Below are 17,274 nucleotides of genomic sequence, written 5' to 3'. Positions count from 1 at the left end.
CGGGAGGGGCGGGGCCGGGGGCGGGGCCCGGGGCTCCGTGCAGCTCTGCACGCGCCGCGGCCGTCGCCCGCCGCACGTAGGCGCCGCTTAAAGGGGCGATGCGGAGCGCGCGGCCGCCTTCAGCGCGGACCCAGCGGGCGGCGCCGGCGCCCTTTTAACGCGCGGGCTCCCGGTGCCGGTGGCTCTATTTACATGAGGGGGGGGCGGGCTGAGGGCGTCACGTGACCGGCGGAGCCGCGGGGCCGGTGGCGGCGGGGGCTGAGCGCGGCGGCGACCCGCGGGGCCATGGCGGACGGCGGTGCGCGGGGGGCGGTGGGCGGGGGGCGCGGCCCGGGGGGCGGGGGGGGTCCCGAGCCGGCGGGGTGACCCCGAGCCCAGCACGGGGGGCGCGGGCGGGCGGGAGGAGGGCGCGGGGCAGGTGCTGGGGGGCGCGGGTCGTGGCGGGGGGCGGCGGCCCGGGGGTGCCGGGCGGGGGTCCGGGGTCTGGGGTCTGGGGTCCGGGCGCGGCGCTGACGGCTGCCCGCAGGCTCCTGGGTGCAGCTGCGGAGCGGCCCGGGGGGCGCCGACCCCGCGCCCTCCTCGTGCCACGCCGACGTGGAGCGGCTGCTGCTGGAGGCGCAGCTGGAGCCCGACGGCAGCGACGGGTGAGTGCCGGGCGGGCGGCGGGGCCGGGGCCGGGGGGCGCCCGGTGACCGGCGGGCTGTGTCCGCAGAGCCCCGCCGGCGCCCGGCCCCCCGGCCCGAGGCGAGGAAGGAGCGGGGCGGGCGGGCGAGCGGCCCCCTCCCCGCGGCAGGGCCCCCCCGGGCCGCCCGCAGCCCCCGCCGGGGACGGAGCCGGCCGCCCGCGCCCAGCGGGACGCTCCGGAGGACGCCGAGCGGACGGGGAGACGCCTGCCCGCAGCCCTCGGCCGGGGCTGCTCCCGCTGCCCCGAGCAACTGCCCGCGAGGTAAGGCCCGGCCGTGCCCCGCGCCCTCCCGCTGTGCCTGCCCGTCCTGCGCAGCCCCTAAGGCTCGCTCTTCCCAGGGACTTTGCCTTCGTGTGCTCCCCGCAGCCGGTGCTGTGGAGCCTGCCGGGAGGGGCGGTGGGCAGGAAGAAGAGGCTTTTCAGTTCAGAGCTGCTGCTGCTCTTCATCCCCTCGCTGCTGCTCAGCCACGTGCTGACGCTGGGACTGGGGTGAGTCTGCCAGGGCCAGAACCGACCCCCGGGTGCTGGCGGGGCGCAGCCCTGCTCTGCCGTTGGGGCCTCTGGCTGCCCTGGCAGGAGGTTGTCCCCTGGGAGGGGAGGAACTCTCCTGCTCCTCCTTGGGAGCTCTCCCAGTGCTTTTCCCAGCAGCTGCAGTCATCTTTGTGGCTGCTGCCTTCACGCCTCGCAGCCGGGCTCTCCCCAGGCAGGTTCCTCACAGTCTCTGTCTCCCATCAGGATCTACATTGGGAAGCGGCTGGCAGCCTCCTCAGCAAACCCGCTGTGAGGAGCCAGGCTCGGCGAGGGACAGGCGGCTCTGTCGCTCTGCTCAGCACGGAGGGAGCCCCAGTGCAGCCCCGCTGCTCACAGACGTCGTGTTGGTGGCACGAGACACCGTCTCTCTGTGCCCCTTCTTTACCCCGGCCTGGGGAGCCAGTCTGTGCCCTCCTTCGTAGCCAGGAACCCGCTGATGGCAGCTTCCTGCTGCAGGCAGCCCCGTCCCTCCCCGTCCCCTCGGTGTGGGTCTGGGTTCCTGCTGTTTAGTACAGAAGACTGTAAACGTGGCTCCTGAGCCTGCAACGCCAGGGGGAAATAAAAAGCCTGGTGCAGCTCCGCAGGCAGAGTGGCGAGCTGGTTGTCCCTGTGCGAGACCTGGCACAGCCCCGCTGCTGAGAACGGGAGCCCCAGCACGTGGGGCTGCTTTGGGCTCTCCTCGCCACGAGGCCCGGCTCTGGAGCACGGTGTGATGCTGGGGCCCTGTGGGGCAGGGACGAGTGCTGCAGCGTGCGCTGGGTTTTGATGAACACTGCAGGGCACCTGGCTGACAAGTGGGTCCTTTATTAGTCGGCTCGTGGCTGCAGCCTGCCTGCAGCAGGGAGGCAGGGGCCGTGCCGCTGGCTGCAGCGGTGCTAGCTCAGCACAGGTGGGGTTGTGAGGCTGGATACCAGCAGGGGAGATGGCACTGCACAGGGTACGGCGCTGCCCAGGCTGTGCTCACCGACCTGGCTGGCTCCTGTGCGATCATGGCCAGGGCCAGAAGCGTCCATCCCAGTGCTGTGGGATGGGGGGGGCAGCAGAGGAAGGGTATGAGGGGGTTCAGGGAGCTGGCAGGGAGCTTTCCGGCTCGCTCTGTGCCGGGGTGGTGGCGGTGGTGGGATGGCAGTCCTCTTGGCAGCCTGCAGGCAGGGCACTGGGGGGCTGCGTGGGGGAGGCAGCAGGGCCGGGCCAGGTCTGAAGCAGAGCAGTGGTTGGGGGGTCCCAGCTGGGGTCCCAGGCTGAGGGCAGCAGCACCTCAGGGTGCACGGGGTGTCCTGGAGCCACGCGGGTGCTTCTGGTGCGAGCGCTGTGGGAGAGGCAGGGGGGCAGCCGGGACAGGGCCCCGTGCTCCAGCCCCCACGGGCAGGGCAGGGACGGCTCAGAGCTGTGACAGCCGCTTGGACTTCGGTGGTGGCAGCGGGGGTGACTTCAGCGCCCTGCTTCCATCCGCTGTCGGTGACGGCAGCGCCTGTGAGCAGAGGGGGTGGTTACGGGGGGCAGGGGCCAGGCTGGGCCGGGGCAGGGCCGTGCGGTACCTTCCCCCCGCTGGCAGCATCGCTCTGCTCCAGGAAGGCCTCGTACACCATGGGGCTGATCCTGCGGGGCAGCGGCGGGGCCTTGCTCGCGCTCTTCACACGGCCGCCAAAGCCCGTGGGGGACGGGGACAGCGCTGTGGAGGAAGGCGGGCTGGGCAGCACGGCCGGCACAGCACCGGGGGGCCCGGGCCTGCTCCGGGGGCCCTGGGCTGCCCATGGCCACCCCCGGGAGCAAGGGCCCAGTGCTGAGGGGCTGGGGCTGCAGCCCTGCTCTCAGGGGCTGGATGCCAGCAGGGCTGTGGGGCTGGGGAGGTGCCCCCCGGCTGCAGGGGGTGGGAAGGCTGCGGGGCTGGGGGTACCTGTGGGGCTGGGGGTACCTGCGGTGCTGGGCTCGCGGCTCGGTGGCGGCTGTTTCCCATCGCAGCTGCCCAGGCTGCTCTCGCTCATGTTGCGGGACAGTCTCCGCTTGTCATCCTGGGGCACGGAGAGGGGGCTCAGTGCCCGGGGGGCAGGACCACAGCCCGGGAGCGCAGGAGCCTCTGGCAGGGCACGATGCTCCCTAGCACCCTGTCTGCAGGGCTCTGAGCCCCGCACGCCTCCAGCTCTGCCCCTGCTCCCCTCCGTCAGCCCAGAGCGAGCAGGGAGGCTGCAGGGCTGTGCTGGGCACCATCACCTTGGGCTCTGGCAGCTCCGGGACAGACAGGCGCGTCTCCTGCCGCCAGTACCCAAAGAAGGTGCTGGAGCGGTTCTCCTTGCGCTCGCTCCTGCGGTCCTCGCCCTCGGCAGTGCGTGGGGCAGGCTTTGGGGTCGGGGGTGCCTCCGTGCTGCAGAGAGACTGGGGCTGGTGAGCGGCCAGTGCAGGGGAGTGGGAGCGGGGCCGTGCTGCTCACCAGCTGGGCCACAACCAGGCACGGCTGCCCTGAGCCAGGCACCAGCGCCGACCCTGGCAGAGCTCAGCAGCGGGTGCTTGAGGTGGGACCAAGAGGGAGAGGCACAGATGGCTCAGGGACAGCAGTGTCCGGGTGAGCTGGGAGGGCTGCACGTGGTGTGTCTGCTCTGTGTCCTCCCGATGGGATGGGGGTGGCGTGGTGGGATGGGCCCCTAAGATGTGGCTCGGCATAAAGCACCAGGGAGGGAAGCTGGGTGGGCACTGCGCTGGGGCAGGAGGGAGGGAAGCGTGTGGTGCCCTGGGGAGTGGGAATGGCTCAGGGCTGTGGGGGTGGCAGGGGGTAAGGCAGGGCCACCAGCGTTCCTCCCCAACACCGCACTCGCCTGTCTCCAACGTGGCTCTGCCGGTCCCAGTCTGGTCCCCAGGCTGCAGACCGGGGTCGCCCACTTCGCCGGTCCTCGAAGGAGATCTGAGAGCGCCGGGGGACCAAGAACCAGGAGGGGTGAGGCACAGAGCCTCTCGCCCTTCTCGCCCCTCCTGGTTGCAGTGCTACCCAGTGGCAGTCGTCCCTGCTCCCAGGGCAGGCAGAGACCCTGTGCTCCCACACGCACACCCCCTATGGGGCCCAACCCGCTGCCCCAAGACGTGGGGCACCTCGTGCAGCAAGCCCCTGCGGGTGCCACACGCTGCCCTGGCACTCACCATCTCCCGCACGCCGTACTGGCTCTCCACCTTGGCCCGCAGCTGCACAAAGCACTGCTCCATGCGCTCGTGGAAGGGCCGCAAGTCCTCCGTCACCTTCCGTTTGTGGATCCGGATCCCCTCTGCCAACAGCGGGGTCTGCAGGAGAAGAGGGCGCGGGTCTGGCTGGGATCGTTGGGCTCCCCGGGCCAGGGCTGCTGGTGGGGTGCCACAGGCGGTACCTGCCAGGCGATCAGGTCCTTCAGCTTGTCGATGTTCCCCTGGTCCTCGGGGTGCTCCTTCAGGTATGACTCCTGGAAGAAGGCCTGCAGCGAGCCCCGCTCAGTCCCGCTGGTGGCTGACACGGGCACAGGGTGGTGCTGGTGCCCTGTGCTCTGTCCCCACACCAAGAGCACCGGCCCGGGGCAGCACCCGCACGTCCTCGGTCCTCACCGTCTCATACTTGGCGAAGCCGCCCATGACGGCGGGGTCCACGATGCCGTTGAGCAGCATGGAAAGGGGGTTGACAGGCAGGCTGGGGTCGTTCTGGTGCCGGTTGATCTCGCTCAGAATCTTCTCATTTGTTTTCATCATGGTCTCGATGGCATTCTCCAGTGGAGAGATGATGTTCTGTGCCCAGGGAGGGGGGGATCAGCAGCTGCCTGGCCTGCAGCCTTGCCCTCCCCAGCCCCGGGGCTGCACATCTCGTCCCGGGGGCCCCAAGAAGCCCCTCGAGCCTCTGGCACTGAGCTGGTGGCCTGCGGGGACACGCTGTGTGGGTCCCTGGCTCCGGGCTGCCTGCAGGGTTCTCACTGCAGGTGAGAGGCTGCAGCCCAGGTGACAGCGTGGCAGGGGCAGCTCAGTGGGGAGCTTATGGAAACGTCATTGGCACTGTGGGGGCCGCTGTGCAACAGCAGTGAGCACCCCGGGGACGCTGTGTGACAGCACTTGTGCTGCTGTAGAGGGGCTCTGCAGCAGAGCGGTGCCACAGCCCAGATTGCGTGCTGCCTGCATTCACTGCCGCAGCACCCGGCCCCCCTGGGCTTTGGGCTCCCCCCCACTCTGACCGAGGGGTAAAAGCCACGAGTGGAGCCGCTGGCTGGGCAGGGGGCAGCCTGGGAAAGGGGTGCCTGGGGATGTCCCCACTCCCCTCGCAGCCCCCTCCTCACCGTGGTAGTGGTGGTCACCGCGAACCAGCGCAGGATGCCAGGCAGGGGGTAGGCTGTCACGAAGGTCGTCCGCTCAATCCACATGGTCTGCGGGCAGGGCAGCAGTCACTGCACCGCCCCGCTCCCCGTCACCCCAGGGTGCCCCCGGCCACCCCACGGGGTGGGGGGCTCCCACACGGGGCTGCCGCCTTCCCCATCCCAGGACCAGAGCCCCCTGTCCCTCTGCATCCCCTTGAGACCTGGCTCCTGTCAGGGCCCCTGCAGCTCTGTCTTTCCCCCTGTCCTGGGGTCCCGGCAGCCCCTGGAAGCACTCACTGCAAATTCGTTGTCTGGATCCTTTGGGCCTTTCTTGAAGGGCCGCGAGTAGCTGAACTTCTGGACGTGGTTGGCCTTGTAGAAGCTGCAGAGGAGGGAAGGGACAGGGCACAGAGACGTGTGCAGGGGAAGACGTCCCCGTGGTGTCCCACACCAGGCGGTGCACCCGTCCCTGCCGGGGGACTCACTTGGTGATCTGCTCCGGGATGCTCCGGTCCTTGAACCGGACCTTGGCTTCCTCCACCGGCTGCACGGTGAAGCACTGGATGTCTGCGGGAGTGAAGGAGCCTCAAGCACCGCGGGGCTGAGGGGCTGGGGCTGCAGGGGAGAGGGGATGGGGGGTGCGCGGGAGGTGCTGCAGGACCTGCGTGGGGATGAGGGCCCGGGGAGCCGCCCGCCCTGCCCGTGCCCACGCTGCCAGGATACACTGCCCCGGGGAGCCAGTGATGTCGGGGCCGGGCGGAGATGTGGTCTTCAGCTTCTCGGCGTTGGGGAAGGGGCTCAGCAGCCGCATCTCAAAGTCCTCCCGGCGCTCGTACTCCTTGCCCCGGTAAATGAAGACCTTGTTCTGTGGGAGGAAGGGCAGTCGGTCCCAGCACGCTGTGAGTGGGGCCAGGGGCCCCCCTGTGCACGGGCAGGTGAAAGTACCAGGAAGGCTGAGCCTCCAACCAAGGGGGAAACCCCTTCCTGGAAAGAGAATCCCCTAACCCAACAGCTGGAGAAAAATGGAATTAAAGGGTAGCTGGCTGTGGCAGCTGGGGCTCTGGAGAGAAGCTCTTTGCTCAGGTGCACAGTGACCAGGTCTGCAGCCAGTGGATACAGAAACCCACCCAGGAGGCAGCAAGGAGACCTTGGAAATGGGGTTGACCTTGTGAAAAATGATGCAGCTCTTGCTGTGGCTGGAACAGCAGAGTAGCAAAATAAGCACCAACACTTCAGCTGGAAGAAGCGCACCAAGCATGCAAACTGGTGCCCAAGCAGACTAAAAAATGTAAGAAAAGTAAAAGGAGTGAATGGGGCTGAAACACTGCCTTGCTCTTGCTGGGGGATGCTGGATGCCTGTTTGCCAGCGCAGGGAAACGGAAGGGTGCTGAGCAAACCGCTGCCCGAAGGCCTCCCATTCTCCCTAAACCTGTGCTGCTGGCAGGGACGTGGAGGGGCAGTGGGGATGCTCCGGACGGTACCTGGATGCGTTCACAGGTAGCACAGACATCTCTGCACCCCAGACAGGATACAGCACAAATCTGCCTCTGCGCCCAGGCAGTGTGGTGCAGACACAACTTCCCTGCGTGCTGCAGCCACGAGGTAGCGCAGGTACAGCTGCTACAGCTGGAGCACCAGGACCAGCGCTCTGGGCAGAGATGGGCCAGCAGAGGTACATCCCTGCGTGCCAAGGGCACTGCCCAGGGCCTTCTCTGTCATGTGCTATTGAGAACCGCAGCTTTTCATGCCATGTGTTTCTTTCGTAAGTGCTGCACCCCAAAGCAAGCTGGGGTGAGCTCCAAGGAGCTCCCGCTCACCTCATCCCTCAGGACCATGTCTCCATCCCCATCCCCATGTGCTGCCAGACCTCCACTAGATCACAGAATCACAGAATTGTAGGGGTTGGAAGGGACCTCAAGAAATCATCGGGTCCAAGCCCCCTGCCAAAGCAGGTTCCCTAGAGCAGGCTGCCCAGGTAGGTGTCCAGACGGGCCTTGGATATCTCCAGAGAAGGAGACCCCACAACCTCCCTGGGCAGCCTGATCTCTCCACCTGGGCCAGGTCACAAGGACCATCTTGTTGCTGCCATCCTGGTGAGGAGCAGGGACATCTCTGGGGCTTCACTCACAGGGACAATGCCCTGAAATGGCCACAGCTGCTGGACAGAGCTGGCCGTGGGCAGGGCACTGCACATTGCTGTGGAGAAGCCCAAGCTGAGCACAGCAGCCAGGAGACTTACCCGGAGGAAGGTGGGGAAGCCTTGCCCGTAGTAGCCCACAGCAAAGTAGTCTGGGCTGGGCCGCAGCACCTTCAGGATCTTCTCGTAGAACTTGGCTTCCCGCTGCTGCAAGGGGAGATGGCGCTGGAGGGGTGCAGGAGCCCCGCAGCCCCCCCTGCCCTGCCCCACGGCTCACGGCCCAGTGGCACAGTGCCCCCAGCCCAGACCCCGCTCCGCTCCATCGCCCAGCCCAGCCCAGCCGGGCACTCACCAGGATCTCACTCAGCATCTCGTAGTCAAAGATTTCACTCTCGTACTGCTCTGCCAGCTCCTTGCAGATGTGGATGGCCTCCTCCCACATCTGCAGCAGAGGGTTCAGGGTGTGGGGTAAGCTGGGGTGGGAAGGGGACTGGGTGCTTCCAGGGCACACAGCCTCTTCTGCAGGGTAATGGCAGCTCTGCTCCTGCACGAGGAGCAGGATGGGTCCCCAGTGTATTGCAGCAGGGCTCACCTCCTGCCATCGTCAGCCACGGTGCCCCCTGTCAGGCCAACCCCCTGTGGGGTGCCAGAACTCCCCACATTTCCCCAGGGCCAGGGCTGAGGCTCGTACAGGATGGGGGAATCGAGAGCTGGGGGGCTGCAGGGATGAGCCGTCCGGCCCCAGCTCACTGCCTCCTGCCTGGCGCAGGGCAGCTCCAGCCCCACCCCGGCAATAGGGCAGGGACACCCTGACCACGGGGGGCTCGGAGCAGGGTGGTGATGGGGGGAGCTGGGATGGCCGTGGGGCTGCAGCTGCCCCACACTGTGCTCACCTTGCCCTGGTCGAAGTAGTTGATGATCTGGTTGTAGAGAGCCTCCTTCAGCTGCCGCTGGGTGTGCAGGCTGGGGCTGTGCAAGCCCTGCATGGGCGCCGTGTTCGCCTCATCCGACCACTGTGCGGGGCAGCAGCAGCAGCAGCGTGTCACGCAGAGCCCTGGGGACCCCGAGGCACGTGGCAGCCCCCGGCCCCCGCCCACCGTGCCGCACCTTGAGGAGCCTCGCGTGCAGCAGCAGCGTGTAGGCTCCCTCCGTGTAGTTCTCGTAGCTGATGTGCAGGTCCTTCAGCTTGTACAGGTACCTGGGAGCAGGGCGCCACGTGCCGGGCATGATGCCGGGGAGGAACAGCCCCAGCACCCTGCCCTCCGGCCACTCCACCTTCCTCCCCCCATGCAGAGGCTGGGGCAGGCGGGGTGGGGGCAGCTCAAGGATGGGGACCCCCTGGCTGATGCTGGGCGCCTTCCTGTGCTTGCCAGCTCCATCGGAGCACCGGCCGGTGCCGGGGGTCTCCCTGGGGCAGCGCTCACCTGATGTACATGGCCTGGCGGTCGATCTCCTTGTAGAAGTTCTGGGGAAGAGCAGGCATTAGAGCGGCCCCAGGGGGCTCCCAGCGCAGCCCCCGTGCTCCCCAGCTCCGGGTCACGCTGCCAGCAGGACCCAGCCCAGCAGGCACCGGGCTGCCCTTGGCAGCGCAGGGCTGTGTGGTGCTGCCCAGCCGGGGGCACCAGCCTGGCACCCTGCGCACCCCAGCTCTGCTGTGCTGGGGCTGCTGCAGACCTCACGGGTATTCAGGGGGACGTGGGGCTGAGCACAGCCAGCCCCGGGAGCTGAGGTCATGGGGTGGGCACCCACCAGGAGGTTGACGGTGCAGCTCATGCTGTAGGTTTTGTTCTCGTCGTTCATAACCGCCCGGTAGTCGAGGAGCCGCTCCAGGAGCCCCGTTACCAGCGCCACAAAGTTCTCCCCAGGCTTGGCCAGCTCAGGGTGACCCCGGCAGCAGCTGAGCAGGCTGGGGAGCAGAGGAGGTGATGGGTCTGGCTGCGTGCTCAGCTCCGCAATGCCCCAGCTTAGCTGCACCCGAGGGGCGGGTGCCAGGCCCCCCCACAGGGGACAAAACAGCACCGCCGGGTCAGCGGCCAGCCAGCAGCCGTGCTGCCCCCAGCAGGCACAGCAGGGACGGGGGAGAGACCCAAATGCCCCAACCGCCCGCACACCGGGCTGAGATGGGCACCGTGGGGCAGGAGCAAAGCCAGGGCAGGGCGGGGACCGGGGGGGGCTGGCTGGAGCTGCTGTGGTGCACGAGGGCACACGTTGCTCCCCGGGCACAGCCTCTTACCTCAGATCCAGCGCCCCAGGAGGTGCACCCTGGGTCAGAGCAGAGCACGGAGGAGTGGGGGGGACAAGATGCAGCTGGTGCAGGGGCACAGAGCATAGCAAAGGGTCGTTCGCAGAGGGAAGGGCATGGTGGAGGTGCTGCACACTCACATGCTCTCAAAAAGCTGCTTGTACTGCTCATCTCCCCGGCCACCCTCCACCTCGCTGTCCAGCTTGCGCAGGATCTCATCCTCGAACTGCAAAGATACAGAGGTGAGCGCGTCCCAGGAACCGAGGATGTGCTGAGCTCAGCCCCAGGCTGCCACGGCCGCAGCTCTGCGGGGCACAAGGCAGCGGCACCGGGAGAGGGTGGCTGCGGGGCTGGAGCCAGCTTGGGCCACGCAGGCAGCCCTGGGCTCAGCTGCTGCGGGCGGCTCTCCCAGGGCTGCCCAGCTCAGTCCCCCTGCCCAGCTCAGTCCCCCACGGGGTCCCAGTTGCTCCCCAGGTCCTGCTCCTTCCTCATTGCCACCTCCCAGCAGCCTGGGCCGCTGCTGCAGCCTGGAGCATCCCAGTGCTGTGGAGAGGATGGTGTCCCGGGGATCTCTGGGCTCTGCCCCGTGCCCCCTAAAGCCACTGCCTGCCCTGCTGGGGGTCAGGGCTGTGCCTGCCAGGGTCCCCCACCCACCAGCCGAAGCTTAGCCTTGGGGTTTGTGCTGCAGCTGCTCCCAGTGGACTCTGAAGCCTGCACATGCACAGCACGGGACATGAGAAAGCATGGCTCTGGGGGTCCCAGCCCTTCTTCCACAGGACATCCCACAGGGAGATAGGCTTCCAGCTCAGAAAAGACCCAATCACAAATCGGAAAAACCTTTTGCACAGAGAAAACTCACAGCAGCTCAGGAAGAGTGTGCCAATACGGGAGGTTTATACAGACCTCTCCCCTCCTGCCGTGCTCTTGTTTCCAGCCAGTGCTGGGGCTCGCTGAGTGCAAACAGCCTGGCCTGAACCTGCTGCTCACTGGGCAATGCTCGGCACCACCCTGAGGTGGGAGACCCTGTCCCCAGCCCCTCTCTGCTGCAGCCCCACGTCCCAGGAGCCCCCACCCATGCCACAGGGATGGTGAGCCCGGGCGAGAGGCAGGATCCAGCCGCGTTGGCCTCCCCAGCCTGGCCCTGGGCACTCACCCGGCTGAAGCTCGCGGTCAGCTGGTACTCGCAGAGCATCATGTCGAAGAAGATGGGGATGGTGGACTTGCGCAGCTCCAGCTCTGGCACAAGCGTCATCTCCAGGATGGGGCCGACCATGCCCGGGATGAACTCGATCTTGCGATGACCTGGGGAGGGCACGGAAGGCTGGTCTGCCTAGGCACTCGCAGCCTGTGCCCAGGAACAGGCAGCTGTGTGTGGAAGAGGCCGGGGAGCGGCGGTAGGAGAGGTCTGTGCACCCAGTGCTGGTGGCAGGGAGGTCGCGCTGTGTGGCCAGGACAGCACGACCAACACTCGGCTATGGGGCCGTCAGCTGGGGCTGTGCTGGTGACCCAGAGGCACTGCACAGGCAAACAACCCACACAGGAGCCTGAGGGCACCAGGCACTGCTCTGTGATTCCACACGCAGGAGGAGACATCGTCCCAGCACAGCCCCTTCCCCAGGCCATGCCCGACGCTGCGCTGGGGCTGCCCCGTGCCCCCCGGCACAGAGCCACGGGCAGACGCCAGCCCCGGCGTGGGGACACTGCTGGCTGGGAGAGTGGCCTCAGGACCACGGGCTGGCACGTCCCACAGCATCCCATGGGGCACACGACTGCAGCCTCCCATGCCCCACACTTGGACTATTCCACTCCCCAGCACCCATTCTGGGGACAGAGGTGATCAACACCAGCCAGCAGAGACTCTCCAAGCCTCCTCATTGCTGGCAACACCACGGCTCACCTAGGTTGTACCACATGTCCCGAATAGCAGCTCCAATCTTGGCTCTCATGTCCCCGTACCTGCCAGGATTGGGGGTGGTTAGCATCACTCCGCAGCTGGGCACAGCCCATGGCATGTCAGCTTCCAGGCCAGGAGGCCATGCACAGCCTGAGCGGCTCATCCCCACGTCCCTGCCTGCACAGCACGGCGGCAGGCTGGGGCTGGAGCCTCAACCCGAGCAGCAGAGCTCGGGCAGGCGGGGGCAGGAGTGACTCACTTGGCCAGGATGCTGGTGCGCTTGGCCTGGGAGAAGTTCTCCAGCTGCAGGGAGTCCTGGGTGAGGAAAGCCACGGCCAGGTGGAAATAGTTGTTCCAAAGCTGCAGTGAAAACGGGGACAAGTGCCAGGTGGGGTGGCACAGGGGGAGCTGGGGCTGGATGCAGCAGCCCCGCAGGCTGGGCACGTCCCCTGCAGCCCCCGTCAGGGGTGGGGGTGGTGCCCCCTTACCTGCAGCTCGAAGCTGCTGCTGCTCAGGAACATCTCCGTCAGCGTCGTGGCAAACTGGTTGATGGCGCGCAGGAACTCCCTGCAGGAGCACCCGCAGCATGGGCGCTGAGCTGGGGATGGCCGTGCTGCCGGACCCCCCGCCCACCAGCAGCAGGGGGGAGCAGGGCTGGCGGCCCCCGGCCACGGGAGGCAAGAAACAGGGGCAGGTGGGGGCAGCCTGGGGCACCGCCAGCTTCCCCCAGGGGCTGGGGCTCTCAGTGTGCTCTTGCCCCCGTCCCCATGGCACCGCATCCCTTCTGCCTGCCGGGCTGCAGCCAGGGGCTGCACGGGTGCACCCGCTTGGAGGTACGAACAGACACGTCCCTGGCATCCCAACTTCAACCCCAGCGCAGCTGCTGTGTGCAAACCCCCAGGGAAGGAGGGATGGGGTGTCTGGCAGCAGCTGCCCCCTCCCCCAGGACCCCACAGCATGCCCATGGGGATGGAGAGAGTGGCTCCTGTTCCTGGGCTGCTCGAGACAGACGTGGGGGGCCAGGGCAGCCTCAGGCAGTGTCTGCGTGCCCCAGCAAGGTGCCCCAGCTCTCACACCCAGCCCCAGCACCGGGGTCCCTCCCAGCCCAGGGTCCTCACCGGTTCTGCACCATGTTCATCACCATCCAGTCCGAGGGGTACACCGTCTTGCCAATCAGGTCCTTGAAGAGGATGAAGGTCTCCATGAGGAAGTCCTGCCGAAGAGAGGAGATGTCGGGGGCTGGGGCTCAGCCGTGATGCTGTGCTGAGCGCCAGGGCCAGGAGTGAACGGCCACCCAGCAGTGGGGACGCGAGCGGTGCCGGTGGCCAGGGTGGTGACAGCAGTGCCAGGTGCCCTGCTGCGGGCAGGGTGGTGGGGCCAGCGGGATGTCCCTCTCGAGGGTCAGAGTGGAGATGCCCATGCCCTGTGCCCCCTGCCATGGCCCAGGTCTCGCTGCGTGGGGCAGCACTCACCATCAGCTCAGCCCGGGAGGGGAACGCCTGGATGTAGGAGCTGTAGTGGTCCTTGTCCATCTGGCTCAGGATGGCAGCCATGCAGGCCACGTAGTGACTCTGAGGAGGGAGCAGCTGGGTCAAGCACTGCTTGGACAGTGTCGAGGGGGCCCCGTGAGCCCACTCAGGCTCCTCCAGCCATCCCCACTCCGAGGCCCCACTCCCTGCCTCTCCAGACCTCTCCTTGTGCCCCACTCAGCCCTGGCTCCCTCGTCCCTTTGTCTCCGCTCTCTGCACACCCCGCTCCCAGGGTGGGACAGCCCTGTCAACTACCATGGTGCTGCAGAGAATGTGGACATAACCATAATGTATTTGTGGTAGCATAAATCTGTGGGTCTAAAGTGAATTAAAGGTAATATGTAAGTGCATTTTTAGAATGGCAAGCAGCTTCTTTCTGTGCCTTTAGTGAAGGGTCCCAAACTGAGCTGTGAGCTGTGCTCCCGCTCTGGGAGCTCACAGCCTTGTTATGACACGAGCAGGGCAGCTGTAGCAAAGGCTGACCAGGATTCCCATTCTGCACAGTGAGAAAGGTTGTGCTTGATCTTGGACTTGTGCTCAGTTGCATTGTTCATGAAACAAGAGAGGAGCAGGTGGCAGAGAGCAATGCCCCACCTGCTGCTCACCAAAGCCTTTCATCTTCCCTTTAGTCTATTATAAATGCAACATTTTCTTGATGATGCTTCTAACGTAAAATCTGAGTCTGCAGTAGACTTTAAAGCACTTTGAATACTGACTTGTTAAGAGGAGCTTTGGTCTGGGGACAAAGCTAGTGGAAACTCCCTGATGGATGCTCAGTGTTGAAAGCCCGAGAGCTGATGGGGTTGGAGCTCCTGATCACTGAACGAGAAAGTGTTGCTCGATCTTCAGGATCATCTTGAGCTCTGGTCACTCAGCTGCTGGCCAGCAGGCAATACCAGGCTCAGACAGGTACTTCAAAGCATTTCTTCCCGAAGGCTGCCTGCCACCAGGCACAAAGGACTGCTCCCTGCTGGGGCGGTCTGCAAGAGGACGCCACCGAGCCCGCACCTTGGGTGCATGCCAACAGCTCGAGGCCCTCGCGTGCCATTCGGGGAGGCTGTGACTTGGAGCCACCCCGTGCACAGCAGCACCAGGGACACACCAGCCCTGCCCCAGCCCCACAACACGCAGCAACACAGCCGGTGTGCTGGAAAGCTGGCTGCTCTGAGCGCCAGCCGCAGCCACAAGGGTGCCACAAAGAGAGAAACGTGTTCCTGGGGAAAATACAAACCAGCCCGGCTGCCCTGGGAAGTGCCATTGTGAGCAGGGGCCATGCACAGCCCAGGGCAACTCAGGTCACTTCAGCGCAATGGAGAACCCTGCACGGCTGGTGCTGAGCGAGGACAAACACTTGGCCACGCAGCTGCACAACACCTCCTGGGTTTTGGCAGCATCCAGCATGGCCCATGCTTGGCTGTTCAGCCAGAAAGCTCTCCCTGCCCTGGTAGCTGGGAAAAGGCAGCTCTTTCTGAGGAGGATGCGTCATTTGGCAGGCTCAGAATGAATGAAGGTGGCTTAGTGTCATTGGCAGGGCCCGTGGGTGGTTTCAGGGGTAACCTTTCCTCTGGGGCTGCCGTGCTGCCCCCGAGGAAAGGAAGCAGCACAGGGAATTATCTTGTGAGAAGCAAACGAATGACAATGCCATGAATCCCAATCCTTTTTTAGCATCAAAGTGAAGCTACAGACCTGAAGTGTCCCTGCTGAAGGCCGGCACACAGCAGGGTCAGCAGCACCTGCACATGGGGCAGCCTTGCAGGCACGTGGCAGCAGCGCTGCAGAGACACTCCGGTCACCAGCTGCCCGCGTGGCTGAGCGGGCACAGCTCGCCTGCAGAGCAGGGGTCAAGCCTCTGCTCACCGAGCAAGGCTGCTGCCCCAGCCCCAGCCAGGCCCACTCCCAGACCAAGTGCTGCCAAAGCCAGGGCTTCCACAAGCCCACCCACATCCCCCAGTGTGGCCGTGTGTGGTGCCACAGAGCCGTCTGGGCAGGCACACTGCTCACAGCGGGCAGGAGCAGCTCGTTCCTTCCTGGGGGGCCATTTCACACGCACCAGCCGCAGTGGATGTCACCCACCATCGCTGCAGGGCTGCATGAGCCTTGCATCTCATTGCCCCAGGGGTAAGGCCGGCAGTGCCCCAGGGGCAATGTGGTGTGAGGCAGGAAGGATGGGAGGAAACTTTCATATGGGCCGGGCTATGCTAGGGATTTGATGAGATTAGTTCAGTCACCTGAAAGCAGCTGTTCTGGTGGCTGCCGGCGTTAGATCCCGGTGAACTCCCTGCGCCGCTGCTACACTTCGTTCAAGGGAAGCTGTATTTACATTTAGATTGCATTACCGGGGAGCTGTACAGCCAGACCCTGCTCCACGTATGGATGCGGTTTGTCCAGCGGATGGCACGTGCATGTGGAACCGACACAGCCCTCACACAAACAGCACAGCCCTCACACAAACCCACCGGTGGGACCCTGCTCGCTGACGGCACCCAGCCGGGTCACCGCCCCAGCACGGGGCCAGCAGACCCGGAGCCCATGCACGGTCCCGGTGCTGCCCCAGCACCACGGGAACTGGGGCACACACGAGAGCGGCGGGGACGGGCTCAGAGCCAGCGCAGCGGTTCCTGGTGCCCGGGGGATGCCGAACCAACCGCCCGGGGCCCGGCGCGGCCCCTGCCCGCCGCTGCAGCTCCCGGTACCGGTACCGGTACCCGCCCGCTGCTCCCCCCAAGCCTGCGCCCGCTGCGTCCCCTCCCGGCGGGCAGGGCCCTTCCCGGCCCCGCTCCAGCCGCTCCGGGGCCCCGCGCTGCGGGCTCGGGGGCAGCGCCCGGGGCAGGGCCGGGCTGGGGGCAGCGGCTTCGGGGCGCCCCGCGGCGCAGCAAAGCCCGGCGGCCGGCGGGGAACGGCCCGGGGGGGCTGCACGGGGCCGGGGCCGGGGCCGCGCCCCCTGCCCTGCACCGGAGGCGGCCGCGGGGACGCGCGGGGGAGCGGCGCGGGGCGCAGCGGGCCCCGTCCCCGCCCGGGGGCACCGCCCGGGGCTCCCCCCCGCCCCGGCCCCGCCGCCACGGGGCTGTCCCGGCCCCGCCCCTCCCCGCCGGCTCCGCCTCCCGGTACCGGCGAGCCCGCGCGGCTCCGCCCCGGCCGTGCCCCGCGCACGCCGCCCCGCGCCGCTGCCGCCCCGCGCCCGCCGCCGCCGCCGAGCAGCAGGTACCGGGCGGGGAGCGGGGCGCACGGGGAGGGGGCGGCGGGGCCGGGCCGGGCTGAGCCCCGCGGGCATCGGCCCTGCGGAGCCCGCTCGCTGCGCAGGGGCCGGGAGCCGGGGCGGAACGGGGAGCCCCGGGGCCGGGAGCCCGGAGCGGTGCGGGCAGCCCGGGGCCGGCGCCGGGACCCCGGGGCAGCGCGGGGACCCGCGGCCGGGAGCCGGGCGCAGCAGCCCCCGGGATGCGCGGGGGCCGGGGGGGGGCCGGGGGCGCGGTGCCGGCTTGCCCGGCAGGGAGCCGCGGTGCCCGGGCGGCCGTGCCCGTTCCTCCTCGCCGCCGGAGCTCGGAGCCCGGCCCCGGGCAGCCCCGGCTCCCCGTGCCGCGGGGGTCGCAGCGCCCCGGGGCTCCTCTCGCCTCTGCCTGGGGAATGGCGGGGGGCACGGTGCCCGCGGCACCCACACCCTGAGCAGAGGTGGCCGCTGGCACCCGCACCGAGCACATTGCTGAGGCTGTGCCGGGGTCCCTGGGGGCACGTGGCCGTGCTGGGGGCTGTGGCCGAGGGGATAAATCTGGGCGCTGCTGCGTTAGAAGGGCTGAAGACCCCCGGGGTCTGGTCCCTGCACCGCAGCCCTCCTGCCCTGCCGCCTCTCCCAGCCCGTGGCACCTCCGCTCGCAGATCGACTCCTGCGGGAGATGTGGGCACGGAGCTGGGCTCCAGCAGCAGCCTGCCTGGCTCAGCCCAGCTCACTGCTCTCCCTCGGCTGGAGA

The 17,274-nt window shown here is 67.4% G+C and overlaps 2 protein-coding genes across 2 annotated transcripts in view; one reads left to right on the top strand and one right to left on the bottom strand.

The window, feature by feature from the left end:
- The first annotated feature begins 207 nt into the window (after positions 1 to 207).
- LOC311209086 (BCL2/adenovirus E1B 19 kDa protein-interacting protein 3-like) lies at positions 208 to 1,790 on the top strand. The gene is made up of 5 exons (XM_084286200.1): positions 208 to 298; positions 527 to 644; positions 713 to 946; positions 1,024 to 1,173; positions 1,420 to 1,790. The coding sequence occupies exons 1-5, from the start codon at positions 286 to 288 to the stop codon at positions 1,466 to 1,468; spliced, it is 564 nt and encodes a 187-aa protein (XP_084142326.1). The 5' UTR covers positions 208 to 285; the 3' UTR covers positions 1,469 to 1,790.
- Positions 1,791 to 2,321: 531 nt separating this feature from the next.
- LOC311209304 (dedicator of cytokinesis protein 2-like) overlaps positions 2,322 to 17,274 on the bottom strand; it is a gene marked incomplete at its 5' end in the record, with an annotated part of 66,184 nt that continues 51,231 nt past the window's right edge. The window contains 25 exons of the mRNA XM_084286568.1: positions 2,322 to 2,686; positions 2,754 to 2,887; positions 3,131 to 3,227; positions 3,427 to 3,577; positions 4,017 to 4,111; positions 4,345 to 4,482; positions 4,566 to 4,649; positions 4,777 to 4,953; positions 5,493 to 5,579; positions 5,808 to 5,892; positions 5,996 to 6,077; positions 6,234 to 6,375; positions 7,750 to 7,854; positions 8,000 to 8,089; positions 8,541 to 8,660; positions 8,755 to 8,845; positions 9,072 to 9,112; positions 9,397 to 9,553; positions 10,030 to 10,115; positions 11,043 to 11,191; positions 11,787 to 11,845; positions 12,043 to 12,143; positions 12,272 to 12,350; positions 12,902 to 12,996; positions 13,256 to 13,354. Of these exons, the coding sequence (XP_084142694.1) occupies positions 2,597 to 2,686; positions 2,754 to 2,887; positions 3,131 to 3,227; positions 3,427 to 3,577; positions 4,017 to 4,111; positions 4,345 to 4,482; positions 4,566 to 4,649; positions 4,777 to 4,953; positions 5,493 to 5,579; positions 5,808 to 5,892; positions 5,996 to 6,077; positions 6,234 to 6,375; positions 7,750 to 7,854; positions 8,000 to 8,089; positions 8,541 to 8,660; positions 8,755 to 8,845; positions 9,072 to 9,112; positions 9,397 to 9,553; positions 10,030 to 10,115; positions 11,043 to 11,191; positions 11,787 to 11,845; positions 12,043 to 12,143; positions 12,272 to 12,350; positions 12,902 to 12,996; positions 13,256 to 13,354 (2,634 nt within the window). The 3' untranslated portion in view covers positions 2,322 to 2,596. The remainder of the gene's footprint in view (positions 2,687 to 2,753; positions 2,888 to 3,130; positions 3,228 to 3,426; positions 3,578 to 4,016; positions 4,112 to 4,344; positions 4,483 to 4,565; positions 4,650 to 4,776; positions 4,954 to 5,492; positions 5,580 to 5,807; positions 5,893 to 5,995; positions 6,078 to 6,233; positions 6,376 to 7,749; positions 7,855 to 7,999; positions 8,090 to 8,540; positions 8,661 to 8,754; positions 8,846 to 9,071; positions 9,113 to 9,396; positions 9,554 to 10,029; positions 10,116 to 11,042; positions 11,192 to 11,786; positions 11,846 to 12,042; positions 12,144 to 12,271; positions 12,351 to 12,901; positions 12,997 to 13,255; positions 13,355 to 17,274) is intronic.

The sequence above is a fragment of the Netta rufina genome (genome assembly GCF_964035555.1).
Source record: "Netta rufina genome assembly, chromosome: 4".
NCBI lineage: Eukaryota > Metazoa > Chordata > Aves > Anseriformes > Anatidae > Netta > Netta rufina.
The sequence above is the reverse complement of the archived record's forward strand: the minus strand, read 5'-3'. Positions and strand labels throughout refer to the sequence as shown.